This window comes from Lates calcarifer, linkage group LG15 (genome assembly GCF_001640805.2).
Source record: "Lates calcarifer isolate ASB-BC8 linkage group LG15, TLL_Latcal_v3, whole genome shotgun sequence".
Taxonomy (NCBI): domain Eukaryota; kingdom Metazoa; phylum Chordata; class Actinopteri; family Centropomidae; genus Lates; species Lates calcarifer.
Genome location: NC_066847.1, coordinates 9107733 through 9131072, shown reverse-complemented (window position 1 = coordinate 9131072; position 23340 = coordinate 9107733). Strand labels below are relative to the sequence as shown.

General features: G+C 44.6%; 2 protein-coding genes across 2 annotated transcripts; both read left to right on the top strand.

Annotated features, from left to right (window-relative positions):
• Positions 1-56: 56 nt before the first annotated feature.
• On the top strand, positions 57-19392 carry megf8 (multiple EGF-like-domains 8). The gene is made up of 44 exons (XM_018672265.2): positions 57-535; positions 1257-1446; positions 1601-1764; positions 1858-2067; positions 2200-2380; positions 2624-2712; positions 3370-3583; positions 3686-3869; positions 4109-4254; positions 4344-4454; positions 4581-4732; positions 4896-4997; positions 5180-5327; positions 5712-5875; positions 6255-6458; positions 6738-6935; positions 7124-7384; positions 7495-7613; positions 7733-7864; positions 8101-8214; positions 8370-8453; positions 8763-9002; positions 9169-9353; positions 9475-9688; positions 9865-10105; positions 10215-10347; positions 10498-10748; positions 10939-11049; positions 11154-11272; positions 11409-11646; positions 11751-11922; positions 12075-12238; positions 12363-12498; positions 12591-12822; positions 12937-13063; positions 13160-13370; positions 13609-13823; positions 13919-14114; positions 14215-14383; positions 14513-14705; positions 14804-14974; positions 15125-15255; positions 15829-15961; positions 16140-19392. The coding sequence occupies exons 1-44, from the start codon at positions 512-514 to the stop codon at positions 17637-17639; spliced, it is 8673 nt and encodes a 2890-aa protein (XP_018527781.1). The 5' UTR covers positions 57-511; the 3' UTR covers positions 17640-19392.
• Positions 19393-20053: 661 nt separating this feature from the next.
• On the top strand, positions 20054-23117 carry LOC108880684 (gastrula zinc finger protein XlCGF57.1). Its single transcript, XM_018672312.2, has 3 exons — positions 20054-20189; positions 20422-20906; positions 21313-23117. Exons 2-3 carry the CDS (start codon positions 20456-20458, stop codon positions 22695-22697), a joined length of 1836 nt encoding a protein of 611 aa, XP_018527828.1. The 5' UTR covers positions 20054-20189; positions 20422-20455; the 3' UTR covers positions 22698-23117.
• Positions 23118-23340: the final 223 nt, after the last annotated feature.

Here is a 23340-nt window from a genome sequence, read left to right as displayed (position 1 = left end):
ATCCAGATGTTTAAATGTTATTTCCCATCTCCGCTTGAGGGCAGTGGTGGGACATGCCACTGCCTTTTGTGTTGGCAACCACCGGTTACTGCTCGCCAGCCATAAGCACCAAAACAACGGGCATCTGTCCATGAGATGGACCGCATGAAGTGCGTCGATGTTGTTCAAAGGCGTCGTTGTTAGCGGGCAGCATCTCCCTCTTGGGTAATGGCAATAACTTCTAGTAATGTAATCTCGTACATTACATAAAGATAAATTACTCTCAAGAGTGATTTATCCTGCAGCCATTGACGATTGCGCATCTGGATTTGGCTGAGCCTCTACCGCTAGCTAGCAAACAAGCTAGCAGAGCACCGTGCTGTCCCCCCAGTCAGCGGCTGTCCGCTGCGGTTCAATCCGAATCGGTCGCTACAAGCTAACTTCGTTAGCTGTCATTCGTGGACACTCGCTAACGATAAGTTGGCTCATGTGGTCGCTAGCGTTAAAAGGGTCACCGAAAATGTAAATTGCCATGGGACCAAAGAGACGGGAACTGGTGAGTACGATAATGTGAATATGCAAACTAACCGACTAACGGCCCTGGGCTGTTAACGGTATTCCGTTAGCTAGCTTAGCTTAGCACCCCGTTACGTTAGCTTTGTTATGATAGCCTGCGGAGAGCTCCTTGATGCGGGTACTAGTTGGTTTATTCCTAAACTACTTGGGTGTAAGATACGCAATTAGTAAACTCAGCGTTGGTGAATAGCATCTTTTGTGTATACCGCTACATGTATTGAAACATTCGTTTTTCCATTGTTATGTTTGTGACACTGGTGCACAGAGCTAACGCTACTGTAGATAGGGCTAACAGTTAGCTCCATCAGAATTGATTTTTTTCTAGAAGCTGCCTCTGAGACTCGTAACGCGCATTAAGCATTATAACTTGGCCACCTTTAAGTCTGTCCAATTGTGCAGTGTGAATAGCATTGCAGTTTCTAGAGGGGTTGCGCAGACCTCTACTGGGATTTTGCAATGAGATGGTCAGCAAAGACAGAACCGTGTAAAAGGGCCACACAAAGTTGTAGGACCACCAGGCGACATGACTTATTTTCATTACAAACAACCCTCAGCACTCTGTCGGCATTGTTCCTTTGTTTTGTGTAGTAGATGAAGTGGTAGAGCAAACTTAATTTGTACTTTCTGCATATGTTTGTTGCAGATGTGTCGATGACACAGGCTAAATGATTCTCATTCACATTTTGTCTCCCACCACCAAGGCTTTGCCAGTGATGGCCTCTCCCCTCCCTGTCTCCTTCATCCTGGTGTTACTGCTGTTGGCTGAGTCACCTGTGTGCCAGGCAGGGGACTGCAAGGGCCACAGGCAGGTGTTGAGGGGACCACCAGGCTATGTCACAGATGGCCCAGGAAACTACTCTGTCAATGGGAACTGCGAGTGGCTTATCAAAGGTATTATTACCAAGATAAGATATTGTCTTTGGCATGGCAAAATTGATTGCCAGAAACTTTCCTGCAACCTACAGGCAGTCAGTGTTTTAGCATGAGTGAGTGCTAGTTTGAGACTAAACACACTGATATTTACCTCCTGTTTTATATTTTCCAGCTCCCAGCAACAGTCACCGTATTGTCCTGAATTTTACCTTCATGGACACAGAGTGTACCTATGATTACTTGTTTGTGTATGATGGTGACTCCTACCAGAGCCCTCTCCTAGCCAGTCTGAGTGGCAACACTCTGCCTCAGCCCATTGAAGCCAAGTCTGGCAAGGTAACCAATTAAAACATGAGCAATGAGACACTAGCAATGTAAATATGGCAAATAACTTATCTTTGCGTCCATTATTTAATGCCCTTGTTCCAGATGCTGCTTCATCTCTTCAGTGATGCTAATTACAATCTGCTGGGCTTCAATGCAACCTACACTTTCTCTTTGTGCCCTGGAGCCTGTGGTGGTCATGGCCGCTGTGATTCCTCTACATCAAAGTGCCAGTGCCATCAGGACTGGGGAGGAGCATCTTGCACAACCCCTCTGTGCTCCAAGGACTGTTCTGTGAATGGCCAGTGTGACAAGGTAAGTGTAGGAAACTGGAAGACCTATGTAACATAAAGCAAACAGTCTTCAGTCAAATGGTCACTCATCCCCTAAATGCTTAAACTTTTTGAAACACTAATTACTGATCTTAATCTCTACATTTTCTATCAGAAAGGAGAGCGCTGTCTGTGTAACCCAGGCTTCCTGGGTCAAAGCTGCCAGCTTGGACTCCATGATGACGTCGGGGTGGGGCAGTGGTGGCGTGTGAGTGAGGGAAACCCCTACACACCTCCCAGGACAGGTTCTGCTGGTGTGTATCTGTCCTCCACTGGAGCCATGTACTTGTTTGGAGGTGAGAGTAACACACTTTATTTCTTCTGATGCTGTTTTAATGAATGGTTAATGGCTGTAAATAGCTAACATTTAGTGATGATACCCACCTTCCATCCCCCCTTTTAACACACAAGTTAGTTGTGTTATTCCCTTCCTTGGTAGATTTATTAAATTGTAACACTGTTGATCACTTCAGAAGAATTTTTACCAACTATCTGATAATGACAATAGTATATGTTTGAATATTTCTTTTTTTACGCAGGGTTTGATCTGAACAGAGCTCTTGGTGACTTGATCAAATACAATTTCACATCCAACCAATGGGACAGCAGGTCTTATGGTCACTCTCCTGTAAGTGCTTTGTAAATACACTCACACTTTTTTTTGCTTTGTCCTGCTCTTGTATCTCATTTACTGTGTTTCCATGTACACAAGTGACCTGGTTACGGTCTGTAGTAATGTGATCCCAAATATCAAATAAACAAGAAACCTGGTTTCCTTAAACCATGTAAACAGAGCTAGAGTTCTGCCAGAGAAACCTTATGTTGTGGCAGATGTTTGAAAGGAACCAAAATTAGCTGTGGCAATAAAAAAGATCATCCAAAGACTGGCATAAACACAAGCTGAAATATACAAGTCTCATAAAGTTAGATTCCACAGCTGAACAGTAGATCTTTTGTAAAACTCAGATACAAATGCACATTATTTTCACTATCGAGTCTGTCCCCTTGCTGTGTTGTGTGTTGCTGTGTCTTTCAAGATACCATGGCAACAAAACTCCACAGCCCACAGCAAGTGTGTAAATGTAGGTTTTATACTAATAAGGTTATTGCAATGCAAGTAAATGCGTTCTCACATTTTTTACTTGACTTGACTTCTCCCAGTTTCTTGCAATTTTTTTGTATATGTAAACATAGTCAGCTTGTACATAAGCACTCCCATTTATTATTTTTCAATTCAACATAGTTCTCTTCATTCCTGCACTCTTTGGCTCTCCTGTGTTGTCAGGTGGCTCGTCACTCCCACACAGCCGTAGAGTGGATGGGTAACATGGTTATCTTTGGAGGAGAGTTAGCCAATGGCTCCTTGGCCAGTGATGTCTGGATGTATCGCCCACTTAATGATGACTGGCAACAGCTCGGCTTTTCAACTACACGTGGCGCTCCTAAACTGGCTAATCACGCTGCAGCTGTAGTAGATGACTATCTCTATGTCTTTGGAGGTGGGTTTTATGTTATATTGTCATGTTGTAGTCTGTGTTTGGATAGGCATTCATTTGTCTCTTGAGAAATAAATCTTAATTAAACTTTACTTTTTTTCCCAGGTCGCACTGAGGAGGATATGTTTTCCTCTTCTCTGTATCGGTTTGGTCTGCGTGGCTCTGGGCGGTGGGAGACAGTTCAGCCCACCGGTGGTAAACCCCCGGCCACTGCTGGCCACTCCATGGTGTTCCACAGCCCATCCAGGACACTGTTGGTCTATGGAGGCCACCGACCCACCACTGCAAGGTACAAACCCTCTAATGTATGAGTATACTGGAAACAGTAATAGCTTGTTAAATTAAACACTCCAGTAAAAGATAAGAATAGTAAATAATTAGAAATAATTTAGATAATAAAACAAGTGGTAATCACTTGTTTTATTGATTATTTCATAAGAGCATTTTGATAATATTTCAACAAGCAAATCATAAAATATACAGAAACTTTATGATACTCAAAGCACCTTTGCTGTATATTTTTCTAAGGTTTAGTGTGAGGGTGAACAACACTGACGTGTTCCACGTGGACAGGCGGTTTTGGACATCCTTCCGTTCCCGTTTCCCAGCAACAGGCCCCAGAGAGAGAGCTTTCCACTCAGCCACTGTCATTGGGAACTACATGGTGGTCTACGGTGAGCATCGATAAAAATTAGCAGACACAATCTATTCAGCACAGTCCTGTGTATATTTATCTTCTTTTCTTCCTGCCTTTCTCTCCCAGGAGGGAATGTGCATATTCACTACCAAGAGGAGAAGTGCTACGATGAGGAGATCTTTTTTTACCACCTGGGCTGTCACCAGTGGGTGTCTGCTGGGGAGAGATGGTCACTCCGTGAGTTCTTGTAGACCTTTCTGTCAAAAACCTCACACTTTGAGACACACACACACTATTTCATAACCAGTCGTTACATGCACACCTCCACCTACAGTGTCTACAAAACTTTAATTTTTTTTGAAGGGGGGGATGCTGTTCGGGGGCGTTACTCTCATGTTGCTGCTGTGATGGAAGGACGAGTGCTGCTGGTTGCTGGGGGCTACAGTGGTGTTGCCCGTGGAGACCTGGTGGCTTATAAAGTTCCACTGTTCGTCAGTAGTGATCAAGGCGACAGGGTGAGTGAAGGTGTCACAATGTTAGAAAACGAGAACATGAAGTCATATCATTGGGAAGACTGGCAGATTGACCCAACCTGTATAAAGACTGAAAAATGTGCTGAACAAGAGTAACTAGAGATACTGAAATTGTTGTGTATATCTGTGTGTGTTCCTTTACCAGGATGCTGTTTGTGCTGAGGCGCTAGATGAAAGTATGTGCCTCAAGAACCCAGAGTGCAGCTGGTGTGAAGGCCGCTGTCGAGAGTATCAGCCCACAAATCCGGTAACACTTCCCTCAACACAACCTTACAACCTACACCTCAATCAAACAACTTCTGTCTTTGACTAACACATAAATATGTATAACAAAAATATAGTATTATATCCATTAACACGTTCCACTTTGATGTGTGAACTCTGTCAGGATCACCACTGCAATTTATAACTCCTGTTTTGTGTTCACAGTGTGGCAGTACTGGTTGCCTGGGCCTGGCGCGCTTCCTGTCTGACTGTCAGTCCTGTCTGGTGTTCAGTGGCACTCCAGCTTTTCTGGCCCGTGCCCCTGGTGAATTTGGCTGGTGTGTTCAGAATGAGTCCTGCCTACCAGTGTCAGGTGAGACCCAGGGAGGGAGGAAGGAGGGCAGAAGAGAAGGGCTAAGCCTCACACTGAAAAAAAAATAAAGATGTTGGGAGTTGACATGGGAGGGACTAGACTCATGTTGGGCGTGTTTCAGATATGGAGCACAGTAACTTGACTACACCCAGCTGAGTTTGGATTGGCCACTCAGATCATGATTTGACTTGCCTGTCCAATCTCATACTTCTTCTGGTGCAGTGAGGTCATGTGTTGTTACTCCTTTTGAACACACGTCACACAAAAGTCTCAGATCACATCGGTTTCAGTACAGTAGTACACTTTAGGAAACTGCTGTATTATGAGATATGAAGAGGTCAGATGTGTTTTTTGTGTGCTGACCTCTCCCTCTCGGTCTCACAGAGCGAAGTGCGTGCCGTGTGGACCAGATCTCAGGGGCGTACGGCTGGTGGGGGGAGCGTACCCTTTTCCTAACCTCCCTCCACTCCTGTCGCACCGAGAACTATGTCCCGGGACTGCACCTGCTCACCTTCCAGCACCCCCGCAACGACTCCCAGCCTGACAAGGTACGGAGTCCAAATCTCAAGTGCTAACTGTACTAGCTGTGGTTGTAACTACTTCCCTCTCTGCTTATACTTATCCCTCCTTCCTTCCTCCGACATTGCTCTGACCCCACTGCAGTTCTCCACCTTGAAATTCTGATTGTTTCTCCTTTACTATTCATTACTTCTTTGTGCTCTTGGCTTTTTAACCTCTTGATTCCAGTGCTCACATCTTCTCTCTGTTTTTGTCTGCTTGTTTTGCAATGCGCTCATAGAGAAGATTCCCTTTTTGAAGTAGTTTGTCAAACTTGTGGAGCAGTTTGTAGAGAATAGTGCTTCTGTTGATGTGTTTCCACTTCCATCCATCCTCTGCTATCCTCCATCCTCCTCACCCCTCCGCCAGGTTTCCATCCTCCGCAGCACCAACATCATCCTCAGCCCCACCACAGAAATGGACGTAGCCCTGCAGTTTAGGGGCTTCATTCACCCGTTGTGGGGCGCTCCTCCACCGGCACCCCCTCCCACTGAGACTGTCTCCATGTGGGCTCGCATCCAGAGGCTCCATTTTGAGGCTCAAATGGCATCAGGGCCAAACTCCAGCCAACTGGTGAGGGAAAGTGCATGTCAGCACTTCAAATTGGGTTTTTTAATCTAATAAAAAATGTAAAAGTACTGATAGGATTAGTAATTCCAAACAAGGTCCCATAATACAATTTTCACTAGACATAATTTAGTGATTTTAGATGTGGAATAACATTCTTGCTGTTGGAAGGCAGGCATCCACTCAGGAGTAATCAGTGCTGTATACCTGTTTCTTCTATTCTTTACTTGACTCTTCTCCACTTTTTTCTCTCTTGCTAATTCTCAATGCATCTTGTATGAGCAGGAGGTTGTGGGTCGTTGGGCAGCCCAGCAGGAGAAGGAGTTGAAGCTTCTGGCTCGCACAGATGGGAGTAGACTGTTCTCTAACCTAACCAGGGGCAACCATTACCTTGTTCAGGCAGAGGGCTACCTCAACAACTCAGGTTCAGGACAGACCAGTGAGATGGCACTGATCTGGAACAGAACTTTGCCTGGAGGGAGTGTGAGTACTGGCACAGTTAAACTTATGCTTGCATAAGTAGTGAAAGTAAAGAGATAAATATTTAAGTTGTTGTTCCTGGCACATTTATATCTGTTTTTTCTCTATACAATGAGATTCTTTCAAGTGTAAAACAAAAGCAGAAGTCTTATCTCATATTCTCTTTTCCCCACAACTCTCTTTCCTTCTAGGAAATCTCTTTCCTGTTCTTGGAGCCTTACCGTTCAGGCTCCTGCTCAGGATACATGTCCTGTCTGGCCTGTCTGTCTGACCAGTCATGTGGCTGGTGCCCGTCTTTGTCCCGCTGCCTACTGCGAGACGGCCCAGACCTCAAACTTTGCCCTGAGGGTGAGAAGGGTGAAGGCAAGGAAGAAGATCAGCGCCATCTGCTGTTGGCTCCTCAGCAGTGCACCTTGTGCGAAGAATACAGAGACTGTTCTGCTTGTACTCAGGTACAACACAAAGAACACTTTTGACAGTGTCACTATGCTGCAGAATATTATTTAGCTTGATTTGGAGCTATCCTATTCGGGACTCACACAAAATTAACTTTGGCCTGCAGGATCCTTACTGTGAGTGGCAGATAAACTCCAGCAAGAAAGGTGACTACCAGTGCAGTCGACGGGGAAGATTAGATGGATCTATACGTGACCCAAGGGGGTGTCCTAGAGTCTGCAACCAGTGAGTTTGAAAATCTGTATTTTTAACATGTAATTATAGATCATACATGATTTCCCCAAGAACCTACAACTCATCCCCATTGTCCCCCCCTTTCTTGTCATCTTTTTTGTCTTGCAAAGGAGAAAGACGTGTGGTGAGTGCCTCTCTAACTCCAGCCAGTGTGCATGGTGTGAGTCAGCCCAGGCCTGCTTCTATTTTGCTGCCTACCTCACAAAATACCCCTATGGAGAGTGCAGAGACTGGTATGACAGGTAAAATGAGGACATTTTTTCAAACTTTTTTTTATTGTGTTACCTGGGTGTGGACACACATAATAATTATTTGTAGTTGAACATATGGTTTCCTATTAGATTTAGACTCCAGTTAAACAAAAACAAGATAAAGAACTGGAAGTTTAACAAAAGTAATTTGGCATATTATGTCAGTCAGTGAGTAGAAATTAACTTTAGATTAATAATCTGGTATTCTTTATTCTCTTACCCCTCAGTGTTCATTCGGTTCCCCAGTGTAAACAGTGTTCAGCTTTAAACACATGCACAGACTGCCTGCGAACGTTCCAGTGTGGCTGGTGTGGTGACTACAACAATCCCACAATTGGAAAGTAAGTATGGTGAGAATACCTAGACAAGTAGACTGTACAGAGAAAGTACATATAGTGCCAACATACCACCAATTTCTTAAAAGTCTTTCTCCTTTTTATTATCAAATTGCTGAAATGTTAATAGTCGTTGTTTTTATTGTCACTCATCCTCTCAGATGTTTGAGGGGAGACTGGGCAGGAATGGATGATCCCTCTGTGTATAACTGCAGTGTGGCAGTGGCTGAAGCACGAGCTGCCAAGTATGTTATCTCTTATTACACTACTGCGAAATGATACAGTAAGCTATCTGTAAGCATATGACTTTTTTCTTAAAAGACAAGGGCTTTTGTTATAAAGGTAATCCTGTAAATATTGTGGATGGAGTGTTTCCCAAATGTTCAGTATTTGTCATAGTCCAGTCCTTTAATTTTGCTTGAAATCTTCATATATCTTAGAATGCTCACTAACTTTTATGTTGCAAACTATTGGAGTAATAACAACATGGATGGATGTATGGATGGATATACTATACCTGTCCAACTACATGTCTCTTTGTCCTGCTCTTCCAGCCCTGAACCCCAGACCTCAGCCCCACCTCGACCACTGGAAATGGAGATGGAGCTGGAGCACTTTGATGATGAAGAGCAAGATGCGATCTGGTCCTACCCCACCTGCCCTGATGTTGAAGAATGCAGGCTGGGCCTCCACAACTGTCACCCCTTTGCCACTTGCATCAACACTCCCACCTCCTACGAGTGCCACTGTGAGAGAGGATACACGGGAGATGGCACATTGCACTGCAACCAGACGTAAGAGTCTTAGAGTCCTAAAATGTGTCCCTCTGTTGATTCATGCTTCATCTTTCTTAACCTAAACTTATTCTTCACCTTTCCCATGTAGTCATCAGGATTGCTTTTTCAAATCTGCAAAAACTGACATTTTGACCTCACCCCACATTTTCCCCCCCTCCCACAGGTGCTACAATGAATGTCGTGAGGGTCAATGCAGTGGGAGCCCACGGTTTGAGTGTGAATGTTCCCTGGGCTGGACATCTGACCCTGCCACTCTGGTTCTGAGCGGTGTTGAATGTGATGTGGACTGTGGCTGCAACTTCCATTCCACGTGTATTACTGCCCCAGGGATCTGTGATGAATGCCAGGGTGAGACCTTAACAGAAGGATTTCAGTTGCTGTTTTTAAGTGCTGCTGTCCCATCAGGGTTAATTGAAGTCATACTCACATTTCATGAAACTGATGTTGACTTTCCTCCTCTGTCTTTCAGATTGGACTACAGGGCCTCACTGTGAGCACTGCCGTCCAGGTAGCTTTGGCTCAGCCCTGGCTAGTGGCGGTGGCTGTGTGCCTTGTGAGTGTAACGGCCATGGTGACCCTCTGCGTGGCTACTGTCACAACCAGACAGGCCAATGCTACTGCACCCACAACACTCAGGGACCACACTGTGAGTCCTGCCTGCCTGGTTACTATGGAGACCCTAGGTAAGGAGATCTTAATTATACACTTTTAGTGCAATAGCCAGTGTCAATTTCTTTTGTTTCTATACTAATTGAAAACAACTCAAAATCAAGTAGTGGAAAACAGTGAAAACTGGAAATATCTTTGGTTGATTTCTGTGTCTTCAGATTCTGTCATCATGACTTTCCCTTTCCAATAGGAACAACGGCACATGCTACCGCCAGTGCCAGGGCCGTTCTGTGCTGCTCTCCTCCACTACATCCTCCGCCATGCCTCTCTCCTCTTCTCTGGGATGGCGAAGTGGCACAGAGGGGAAAGGAGGACTTTCTCATTGTCTGTGGGTCCTGTCTGTGACTGAGAACCTGGCGCCTTGTCTGCCCAGACAGCTGTGCCCCCCTGTAGCCCTCACTCTTCACCCTGACTCCCACACATATTGTAGAGTGAGTACAAACATGACCTGAGCATACAAACAAATTAACACCTTAGCATCAAAAATTGTCAGTATTCCATCAACTGTCTTCACTACATTCCCTATGCTTTATTTTGCAGAGCTCATATGTCTATGTGTTTGATGGCCTTCCTCGTTTTCTGGGTAATGGAGTTGTACATTCAGATCACAACCTAATTGGAGCGTTTTGTGGCACCACAAGGACTCAGCCTATCACAGTAGAGGCCACTTCAGGTATACACCAAACTTAAGCTCTTAAATTTGTGGCATCAGCTTAACCTGTTAAGTTACTATTCACATTTTAACCATAATCACCATGACTGAGTTAAAGGCAAGTAAGCATACAAAGCATTAAGTCACTTAAATTTTCCCTTCTACCACCAGGTGTGATTTCTGTCTACTTTGAGGCCAATGTCTCCTCAAACAAACCTCAAGGCTTCAATGCATCTTTCTGGGTGCGGCGGTGTCACCAGAGCTCTGACGAGGGTGACGAGGGGTCACCCGTGTGTCCAGGTGGAACCCAGTGCCAGGGTGGGCTCTGCCAGTGCCCTCAGGGATACGGGGGACCCCACTGTGACCGGCCCACGTGTCCTCAGGATTGTGGAATAGCAGAAGGAAGAGGAGCTTGTAACATAGTAAGACTTTTACATTAAGAACTTTGTATTTGCCTTTATTTGATGTGTTCATAATAATCTTAATAGTGAGCTATGGAATAATGTGTCTTCAGCAGTATCAACTCCATTAACTTCAGGAATTTTGAAATACTAAAAAAATAAGAGAGTACATTTTCCTGATTTGCTAATCATCATTTTGTGTGTGTCTCAGTCTCTCGGAGTGTGTGTGTGCACAGACAGCTGGGCTGGCTCAGACTGCTCTGTTCCTCGTGACCCCAACAGCCTGGTCTGGGAAACACTGCTGGACACACAACTGACAGTGGTAGGGGCACAACATAACATAAACAGAAAAAAAATGTTTTAAACTGCACAATTCCTGAATTTTACTGATGCCAACACACAGTCATGTGTACCTTTGCTCCATAGAACCAGGCCCACAGGTTCCTCCACAGGATGGGCCACTCTCTGGTGTCTGGACCACAGGGCAATCTCTGGATGTATGGAGGACTATCTCTGTCGGAGGGCATTCTGGGAAATGTCTACAGGTAGGGACATGTAACCTGAGACTTTTATGAGCAGCATTAATGTCATGTAAAATACGTTTTGCATTCTATTTACTGCTTATAGCACATGTACTGTCTTTATGTGTATAATAATGCATTTTGTCTGTCGTTCATTTAGATACTCTGTGTTGGAGCATCGTTGGACCCAAATGTTGACAAGCTCTGTGGAAGAAGGCTCAACTCCTAGCCCTCGCTATCACCACGCCTCTGCACTGCTCACCAGTCATGAGTCTGGCTCTGGAAGCCATGGAGCTAGTCACAACTTCATGTTGGTGGTGGGCGGTGTCACTCAGAGTGGTGTTGCCATGGATACTTGGAGTCTCAATCTCAGCAGTTTAGTCTGGAGAGAACACAAGGTAAGGATTAGATTTAATAAGGACTTGTACTGTATCTGAAAAATAAGTAGAAGTATTTTTTTTTTTTACCTCTAACAAATGTAATTTTCCTCTCCCTCTGACAGAGCTCAGTGCTGCCCCCGGTGGCAGGCCATACTCTTACTGTACGCCGTGACTCCTCTGTGCTGTTGATTGGAGGTTACTCTCCAGAGAATGGCTTCAACCACCATCTACTGGAGTTCAGCCCTCATTCTGGGAACTGGACCATTGCCCCACACACTGGCACACCACCCACAGGTTTTTAGGCCTTCTGTCAATAAATCACTCACTGAGCACCACCACAAGTACAAAAATGTTTAATTCTTTAGCCAACCTGACAGAGAAATCCAGGATTACATATCGAAAATGGACAACTTAGATGTTGCAATAATTTTTTTCTCTTTAATCAGGTTTATATGGGCATTCAGCAGTCTACCATGAGCAGACTGATGCCATCTATGTCTTTGGAGGCTACCGCTTTCATGTGGAGACAGTGGAGCCTTCAGGCGAGCTCTACAGTTTGTACTACCCTAACCTCACCTGGTCTCTGCTGGTCCCTTCACAGGGTAATAAGGTAAGAAGCTGACCTCATCTCTCACCTCTTACAGGTCAGAAAATTAAACAAGCCAAGCAGTTATACCCTATCAGTCCACTGCATAAAGATGTTTTTTTTGTTGTATTATCTCTTTGCTACACAGCCCCTGTCCCGTTTCTTCCACGCCGCAGCCCTGATCAAAGACACCATGGTCATTGTTGGGGGAAGGACAGAAGCAGAAGACTACAGTAACTCAGTGTCTTTGTATCAGATCAACTGCAACACCTGGATACAACCAGGTGACCATCCTAATGTCTCCCTGCAGCTCCAGTTACGGTGATATCACATTTATCATAGCATTACCTAATCATATTTCATTTGTTTCCTTCAGTCTCAGCTGTTGGTGATCCAGTAAATCGTTCAGTGTCCCTTGCCATGACAAGCTGGGATGGCCGTCTCTTCCTGTCAGGAGGCTTCAATGGTGTCACACTGGGTAGACTCCTAACCCTGACTGTGCCCTCTGACCCCTGTGCCCTGCTGCCTACGCCAGAGGCCTGCAACACCACCACAGGCAGCTGCGTCTGGTGTAGGGGAAGCTGTGCTTCTTCTGACACAGCTGAGAGGTAAATTACCTGGCTGAGGGCAAATCAGTAAATAAATAGCATCTTGAATTTGAAGTTGTGTGCAGCTGCCAAGTAAAGTGCATCCAACTTACTCACTCACTCCTTCTCCATCAGAATGGGCTGTTTCACCAGCCAGTCTCCCTGTTCCCCAACCCCTCGCCAGCCAGACCAGTGTCGCAGACTGAAGACCTGCAGTGAATGTCTAGCCCGACACCCTAAGACCTTCTCAAGTCCATCACAGGTAACATACAACACACCTATTCAACCACTACCACCAGATCAAAGAGAAACAGTGACTGTCCAGCAACTAATATCTGTTCTTTATTGAATTTTCTAGCCTGCTCTACAGTGTAAGTGGTGCACAAATTGTCCAGAGGGGGCCTGTATCAGCAGCTCTGTTAGCTGTACTTCTGAACATGACTGTCGAATCAACCAAAGAGAGATCTTTCTGTCCAGCAACTGCACTGAGACCAGCTGTGAGGCCTCTGACTGCCCCAAATGTACTGCTTCTGGGAAATGCATGTGGACTCGCCAGTTCAAACGTACAGGTATGGGCAATAGTGTTGAAGAGGGAAATTGTGAATTTATTTTATTTTTAGTTGCATAGATAAGATGTCTGTGTGATCACCACATGTAGTAGCATCGATGACTTATTATTTTGGAGATATTTGTGTTAAATAAATAAAATGGTCCTTGAGGTTTCAGCTGAGTTTTTGAAATCTAGATTTACGACATTTTCATTAAGTGTTCCACTGAAACACATTGATTGTGTTGTGATTTCTCCAGGTGAGACGAGGCGCATCCTGAGTGTGAACCCCACTTACGACTGGACATGTTTCAGTTACGCCCTGCTCAACGTCTCACCCATGCAGGTGGAGTCTTCTCCCCCTCTGCCGTGCCCTCCGCCTTGCCACAGTCTGCATAACTGCAGCCTCTGTCTGGGCTCGAGAGGCTCTGACGGGGGCTGGCAGCACTGTGTGTGGAGCATGGCACTGCAGCAGGTATGACTGCCCTGTTTGAGCTTTACACAGTGTTTTGTGTGTTCATTTTTAAAAAGCATGTTCATATGCAGCTAACCTCTCTTCCCTTCTTTCAGTGCATGAGCCCATCTTTTGTGCCCCTGCGATGTGAGGCAGGTCAGTGTGGTCGACTGCTCTCTGGGGGGGACTCTTGCTCTCCCCAGTGCTCCCAGCTCACCCAGTGCTCCCAGTGCATTGCCAGGCCTCAGTGTGGCTGGTGTGCCACTCGGGGGGGCAATGGGGCTGGACGCTGCCTGCAAGGAGGACTTGATGGTGAGAAATATCTGGTGTAAACGTTTAAATGTTACATTATCCTCATACTGTGTTTCTACTTATCTAAACCCTGATCCATTCAACCATTCTTATCTCCCAGGGGTGAATGAGGGTGTTTGCCCCCTGAGAAACAGCAGCTGGTCCTTTCTCCACTGTCCGGAGGAGGATGAGTGTGCTAACGGCCATCACCACTGCAACAGCACCCAGGACTGCCACGACCTACCCCAGGGATACCACTGCACCTGCAAACAGGGTTACATACTCAGCAGGTGAGATCAGGAGTTCACATTTATGCCTGACACACTGAATACACCCGGAGAGTTGAATACTTGTAGTGTTTTTCATAGTAACTGGACAGGTTTACCTAAATCGCCTCTTCTTGGTTCTCTTCTGTTCAGTGTTTCTGGTCAGTGTGAGCCAGTGTGTGCACAAGGTTGTGTGAACGGGACATGTGTGTCCCCCGGAGTTTGCCAGTGTCACTTTGGCTTTGTGGGGGATAACTGCTCCTCTCAGTGCAGCTGCAACAAACACAGCAACTGTGCTGGTGTTAACAAACCAGATGTTTGTCTTGAGTGCCACAATAACACAATAGTAAGTGATTATAGGAATACACATCCACACACTGTGAACATGTTTTTTTTCCCACACCCATCTGTATGTATATTGATTTCTCCTTCCCCCCAATCTAGGGAAAGCACTGTGAGAAGTGTAAGCCACTGTTTGTGGGCTCTGCCAAGGGAGGCGGCACTTGTCGTCCATGCCGGGAGTTTTGCAGGGGAAACAGTGCCGTGTGTCTGTCCCGGGATGAACATAAGAAGGCCCTTGAAAACCCACGGCTCTTCCCTCTGGATCCCAACAGTGTAAGTGTTTGAAGTCCTTGTAGTCTTATTTGAGTTACGTGTAAAAGCAAATACACAAGTGAGCATGCTTACCTTTTCATCTTGAGCACTGTCTTTATTCTAACTCAGTGTTAAGTTTCAGGGGAACATCTCTCGTTTTCTCTTTATCAGATTCAGAACTGGGTGTCTGAGGGTCCAACAGAAGAGAATGCTGTGTGTGTGAATTGCCAGAACAACAGTGTGGGAGACAAGTGTGAGAGCTGCCTCAGTGGCTACTTCCTGCTGCAGGGGAAGTGTGAGAAGTAAGCAATGTTGCTGCTCAGCTGTCAGTTGATTCCCATGCTCTGAGAAAGCAAAATTACAAAGCATTTACACGTTGAATATAATAATCTCTGGCTTTATACAGTGCATTTCAGCAGTGCCCACAATTGCTATCATTTTGGGTATGCTAACATTGGCACAGTGCCATCAACATTTAATGCTTAGTGCATTGCACTACTAGATATTGATTCTTCTTTTTTCTTTTGATTGTTCTTTTAAAATCCGTAATCAGTAAGTGTTTTCAGATGCAACAGACTTTCTCCTTTTTACTGTTTGTATTTCATCCTTTAAAATGCTAGGATTTTTTTAAAACAACTGCTTGCATAACAATCTAGATGTCATAATGTATTGGGAGGAAGTGGGAGTTCTTGTGAAGAGACAGGATGTGTTGTGGTGTTCGTGTTTGTGGGGTTCTCAGAAGAGTCAACATGGTGGTTGTCCATAGAAAAGTTGTCAAGTTACTTCCAGAGTCAAGTGGCAAAGAACAATTCTCTCCTTTTCAGTGTTCACATTTTCTCTTCTTAAGTGTTTGGACTTTCTCCTCTGCATCGTAGGTGTCAGTGTAATGGCCATGCAGACACATGTAATGAGCATGACGGCACAGGTTGCCCCTGCCAGAACAACACAGAGACCTCCTCCTGTCTGAGCAGCCCTCAGAGTGACCGCAAAGACTGCTACAGGCAGCAGGTATGCACATTATAAAAATGATTTTAAATATAGAAGGGTTTCATTTTGCAAAATGATGATAACATATTCTTTAATTTTCTTTCTTTGCATTGATTAAACAGTATTTAAGACTAAGGGGGAAAAGCTTGTGACCTTGTGGCCTTTGTTCAAATTGTATTTGTTTTTCTTTTCCATTTAGTGTGCCAAGTGCAAAGACTCCTTCAATGGCACACCAGTGAATGGGCGTCAGTGTTACCGTCAGTTCAACGTTGACACAGAGTGCTGCTTTGACCCCACATCCCAGACCAACTGCTTCCATGATCCCACCATTCGTAACCTGCCTAAGGGTAGAACAGTGTTCTTTGCTGCCCAGCCAAAGTTCACCAACGTTGACATTCGGGTCACCATTGATGTTACTTTTGGTGAAGTGGAGGTGTATGTGTCCAACTCTCACGACACCTTCATTGTGGATGTGGACCGGTACACAGGGATTCACACCATCAAGATCGAGGACGAATCGGTATCGCGGGGGGCAGGGACTGGAGTAGATAAGGATTCCCCACCGTCCCCCATTAAGGTGTTTGCCAATGCCTCATCCAGTCTTGGGGGTCCTGTGCTATCCCACAACCCACTGCAGCTGCAAGCAAAAGCCCCAGGTGCCGAAAGAGAAATCAGGGAGGAGAGGGCCGAAGGACTCATCACCTACATCACTGTGTGGAAACCACAGACGGTGCTGATCGTCCGGGCTGTTCGAGATCGTGTGGTCATCACCTTCCCCCATGAGGTGCACTCCCTGAAATCCAGCCGCTTCTACATCGCTCTGAGAGGTGTGGGAACTGAAGAGAAAGAGGGAGAGTCCCAGGGTCTGCTGTTTCTGCGTCAGGACCAAGCCCACATCGACCTTTTTGTCTTCTTCTCTGTTTTCTTCTCCTGCTTTTTCCTCTTCCTGTCTGTCTGCGTCCTCCTGTGGAAGGTGAAACAGTTCCTGGACTTCCGTCGGGAGCAGCGTCGCCACATTCAGGAGATGACCAAGATGGCGTCAAGACCCTTTGCTAAACTCACTATATACCTTGAGCCGGAGGAGCCTCAGCTCATCTACCTGCCTTCAGCTGGTGGAGGAGTGGGGGGCAGCACTGTATCGCTTGCTCATGCCCGCACGGGCAAGTTAGGAGGAGTAGTGGTGGGCCAGAGGGGCAGGGCAGGAGCTGTCTCCTACAAACATGACCCAGGCTCTGGACCCACAGCCCACCACCACCATCACCTCACCCTGGGTGGAGGGGGCAACAGCGGTCAGCACCTGCCGCTGCACTACCTGAACACCCACCACTATGCCAGCACCACCGCCGGCACTCCAGCCTCACACCATCACCATCCATCCACGTACAGCGGCTACCAGCATTTCTGCCGCTCCGACCCCTTCCTCTCTCAGCTCATGGGTTTTTCCTACTCCTCCTTTAAGGTGGGACCCATCACCCTAGAGCCCACAGATGATGGCATGGCTGGGGTGGCCACTGTCCTCTTCCAGCTGCCTGGGGGCGTTTTGGCTCCAAATCGTGCCTGCCTGGGCTCTGCACTGGTTACTTTGCGTCAGAACTTGCAAGAATACTGCGGCCACGGCAATGGAGGGGGGCACCCAGGGGCGGGAGCAGGGCGCAAGGGGCTGCTAGGGCATCAGCACCTGACCACTATGGCGATGTAGGGAAACAAACAGAAGATATAAATGAAATACGACAGGGATAAAAGAGATGGAGTAAGTCTGTAAAGTGTTTGATATATAAAAAATTAATTTTTTGAAAGAAACATAGCTGCAAGGTAAAGACAAAGTCCAAAAGAAAGTTATGTCTGAGTCAGTTAACATGAGCATTTTGAACAGAGATGTACATACACTGTATAATGAATTATTAAGTGTCTTTTATTGTATTATGTATTGCTATACTGTATTTCAGTGCTTCACATGACCAAGCCAGCTGTCACTAGAATGCACTACAACTGCTATACGTATCAACGAAACAATGTTGCATCCTGTCTGTGATCACTAAAGAGGTATGAGCACGTGCGACAGTCAGTCTCATACAAAGACTGAAGCTGGATTGTTGTTAAAAATCTTCTCATCGACCAACAGAGGTGTTAAGAAAGACATCTGCTTCACTTTGGAACCAACATGTGCTTTATACCCCAAAAAGTGACAATCAAAATTGCCATTGAGAACAAAAGACTATTTTAATTGGTTCAGCGTAATGTGCAAGATTTTGATTGTCAGCTCAGCGCAGGAAAAAAAAATTAAAAGTTGCTTGTGAGATGGTTTTTATATCATAGTCGATATGAGTGATTCATAATTGTAACTCAGTACATGGCAGGCTTGTAAGCTATTATGTTTATGTTAAACAGACTCCTAAGTATGTTTTTGCATATTCATTCACCTGCTATGTTACATTGTTAGTAGTTTTTTTTCTGCTCATCTGCCTTCACTTCTTGCCTTGTCTGTGAGTCAACTGGCTTACACTTGTTATTTGTGCTAATAGAAATGTGTGGTGCAGCTCCTGGAGGATTTAACAATGACATATTTTACATTTAGTTTCATGAATTGTTTTTGTAAAAGAAAAAAATGAAGGATGTTTTCAATATTAGTTCCTGACACTATAATAATTTAATAACTCAACAGAACTCGTCCATAAAAATGAAGGTTATGTGTCCTTTTGAAACATTTAATTACATTTTGTTGACATGTAATGTATGTTGGTGTTTGGCTAGTTTTACTGGACCTTTTTTCTTTCTTCAGGCAACCTGCCTGCTTAGGTGATTGTATCAGCCAATCATAGCTACAATTTGATCAAAAAAAAAAAAAAACAGTATGAAAAATGTTACTCTGTTGAAATTACAGTGGTAATGGAAAGTGTCGTATAAGAAAGTTCTCCTGGTGAGAGGTTTTGGAAAGACATGACAGCAGTTTTATTTGCAATGAGACTGAATTACTTGTTCACTGGTCGGTGTTGACGTTGGTATTTTTTGTTTTCTCTTTGTTTTTCTTTTTGCACTGCATGGAGGCAATGAGCTCCATTATTCATGTGAAACACTAAAGAGTGGACGTCGTCCAGCCTCAGATGGCACACAGTGTCATGGACGACCTCAGAGTGGTGCTACTGGCTTCCTATCAAATGAAAAAAAAATCACGAGTGGTTTTGTCATGAACTGAATACTCACAGCATTAAGCAAACTAAAGCTCAAACAAATATTGTCACTATTTATAGCAGCCCTCCACAAATAAGCATTAATACTGTTTTGTTTTTGTCTTGTATCTTTGTGTATGTTTTTTTAACATACTTTATTTTTGTACATAACTTTTGTTGTGTTTTTTTCTTTTTTTGTTTTCAAAGAAGGGAACAGTGTTGTACAGAAGATTGCGTGAAGATTCTCTGTCCTGAGTCGGCTGAAATAAAGTCTGTGGAACAAGACTGTGTTTATATTTTGCACCGAAGAGAAAACCATGCTGCTCGTACTATTAATGCAATTTCAGAACGGTGCTAAAAACCTTACGCCCAACAGCATGTTGAGGACATGAGATCCATTGATGTAAAAGCACCAGTAGCTGGCTGAGGTAAAGGTCATTTTATAAATTTTTAAATGTTTCTGCACATCATGATTATTTTCAATATGAATGAATCTGCTGATTATTTTATTGATTAATCAATTAATTGTATAATTTGTATATATTCTGAAAATAATTCCATCACAATTACCCAGAACCCAGTGACACATTTACACTGGGCTTGTTTTGTCCAACCAACAGTCAACCCCCCCCCCAAATGAGTATAAATAAATGACAATTATTGAAATAATTAAAAGGAGAAAAACTACACCTTTTAGTTGTATATACTGTTCGGTTGTTTAAAACAAATCATCATATATAATCTTTATATGTTTTGTTTGTCAAATCCAAATTTGCTAAGTAACTAGTAGCTAAAGCTGTCAGACATTTGTTGTTTGTCCATATCCCTGCTTAATGAATGAACACATGGTAAACGACTGGCAGTGTGGTGTGCTGCATGTTATCTGAGGATTTTTGCCGCTGTCACTTTAATGTCACTGTGGGCTGTAACCTCAACATGACTGGACTGATGTGGTTGGTCAGAAACAGAGGAAGTGTGCTGCTCTTCCTGTGTTATTATCGCTACACTCTAATGTAGCCATTTAGTAAACGACAGCTTTAATATTTAAAAGCAGCTTTGGCTGAATCGTGTCATTAAAAACGGTAAGTGTTTTCTTTACAGCAGACAAAAGCCGAATAACGCTGACAGCCGTGCGGCTGCGAGGAAACCTCAGTAAATGACCCACGGTGCTAGCACTGCTGCTAGGCTAACGTTGCCGTCAGTGTAGCTTAGCTATGATGCTAACGTTAGATAACAAAGATTAACAAAATGGAGATGTATCTGTCTTTGCCCACTAAGATATTCACCTCAGTAATGTGCTCCTCTGGTCCACAGCAAACTAAAGAGGTGAAATCCTCATGGTGACAACATGAAGATGAAATCTGTCAAGAAGAAGTCTTTGCTGAACAAAGCAAAGAGAGGGGAGAGGCAACACGGTCTGGTCATAGTCAAAACTGAAAATCAATCAGAGCTGAATGGTGAGGTAGAGGAGGGCTCCAGTGAAGTTTACAGTAACGGAGATGGTCTCAATGTCCAAATCAAAGAGGAGCCGCATGCACAGGAGATCTGTGGGGAGCACAACGGAGACACATCAAGCTGTCCAGACACTAAACCTGACACTGTGACACTCAGGTCAGATGTTCACCATCCACAGGGGCACATAAAGGAGGAGTGTGACTCTGACCATCAGCCAGAATATGAATTCACTGGAGCTGCTTTCAAGGAGGAGTCTATAAAAGAGGAGCGAGACTGTGAAGAGGAGGCAGAAGATGTAGGAAACATGCAGGAGGATTATGGGGAGGGGGAGGAGGTCTGCACAGGTAGGAACCAGTTTATTAAAAAACACACAATATGTGGTTATCCTATCTTTGCTCACATATTCCTTCTTTGTATTAAATAGCCAATTTTCATTCTAAAAACATGTATACAGAGCATGTTGTTATAAATGTGATAGAGAACTCTATTTTTAATTATTTTATCACTACTGGAAGTGTGAAAATTACATTTGTATTTACTTTCTCACATAAAGGCATCTTGGTGTCTTGAGAATAGTTCAGAGATCATCTCAGCCTGACAAATGTGTATGTCTGGTATCTACAATAACTCAACTTTGGTTCTCCTAACTATTAATGATTATATTTTAAATTGCTAGTATAACAGGTAAATGTAAAATCTTAAAATTCTTCCTTTTTTCCTTCTTCCTTCCTTTCTTTCTCTCCTACTTAGAGTCATCATCTGACTTCTTTCCATGTCCTCACTGCACTGTCTCCTTCACTGACCTGGACTTCTTGGAGAAGCATGTCAAGTGGGTCCATCAGAGAGAGTATCTCGACAAACTGAAAAAATGCCTCTCAAGCCGCACGCTAAACCTCATTCCCAAACACACCTGCACCGTCTGCAACAGCACCTTTAACTCTAAAGTACACCTTAGGGTCCACGTACGCGAGGTCCATCCCTCCGCCCCACCTCGCCGGCTCCACCCCTGCCCAACCTGCGCACGCAGCTTCCAGTACCTGAAGAACCTGAAGAATCACTGTCAGCGCTGGCACAACATGTCTGTGGTTACCAGAGGAGGGCATCTCAGCTGCGCAGACTGCGGGAAGAGTTTCAAAGCTACCTGGGGCCAAGGGCCTCATTTGTGTCATGAACCAGATAACACAGAAACTGAGGATAAGCCAATCTGTCTGGACACTGGCGTGCAGTGTCCAGAATGTGGTAAGAAGGTACGCACACCTCAAAGCCTGGAGGATCATATGCGCACCCACACAGGTGACCGGCCGTTTGTGTGCAAAGACTGCGGCAGGAGGTTCGTTGAGCGCAGTGGTTGGCGGCAACACATGAAAATACACACGGGTGAGAAGCCATACAAATGTCAGGTGTGCGGGAAAGCCTTTCTGAGATCACACCACCTCAAGTGCCACCTCACAACACACTCTGGCAAGAAGGAGTATTCCTGCTCCGAGTGCGGGAAGGAGTTTGGATTCAAGTCAAGTCTGGATCTCCACCTGAGGACACATTCCAGTGAGAGACCGTTCCACTGCAATGTGTGCGGGAAGAACTTTAACACCCAGAGAAATCTGAGGGTTCACAGCAAACTGCACACCAATGAGAAAGCTCACCAGTGCGGCGACTGTGGCCTGAAGATTGGAGATCTTGGGGCTTTGAAAATACACCTTCGTACACACACCGGAGAAAGACCTTACCACTGCACAGTCTGTGGAAATAGGTTCATCCGCCTTGCACACTTGCGAAACCACCAACGCACCCATACCGGTGAAAGACCCTACAAATGCACTGAATGCGACAAGAGTTTCACTCAGTCTGGCGACCTGGTGAAGCACAAGCGGATACACTCTGGGGAAAAGCCGTTTGAATGTCCAGACTGCCACCGCCGGTACACCTCCTCCGGCGATCTGGGCAAGCACAGGAGGAGTCACACTAACCTGCGTCCCTACACATGTCAAGAATGTGGAAAAAGCTTTCGTTTGTCGGGACATTTGAAAACTCATATGTTAACTCACACAGGGGAGAAACCATATTCCTGCCCCAAATGCCTCCGTAGGTTTGCGCGCTCTCACCATCTCTCTGGGCACGTGGCTAAATGTCGCTGAGCTTTTTTCCTCAGAGGATTGTAAATAAGCTAGTCCTGATGTCATATGATAATCATGGAAGCTGTATACAGAGTACTACTAGATTTTTTAAATGAATGTGTTAAAGTGAAAACTAATATTGTAGATAATTATTTATATGAACTTTCTGTAACCCTCTCGACTCAGATGACTGTTTTAACTTATGACTCGTTTATTATTGCATGCAACTTTTTTACAGCACTATCTCAGCTCTTGTATGATTATGATTATTTTTTGTTTCTTTTCCAGAGTAGTTCTAGACTGGTTGCGCAAGACACTATCATAATTATGGAGACTTGAGGACAGGTTATGAGATAATGGGTTGGGTTTTTTTCTGCCACTGATCAATGCTGTACTATCTGTAAAAATGAAGTGTAATAAATTATTTGCAGAATGCATGAAGACTGTGTGAAATGCCACTGTATGTTAAGTCAGTGAGAGAACCCAAAATATTTGAAGCATCTGTGTAGAATGTGTGTTAAATGCTCACAACAAGGATGCCCGAGTATCACTAGAAACTGAAAACTGAAGAAGTGGCTTGTATAAAAAATACCTAAAAAATGACAAGAATGACATTTTTTAAAATTAATAAACTTATTAATCATGCTGTAAAGAGCAGCAGGAT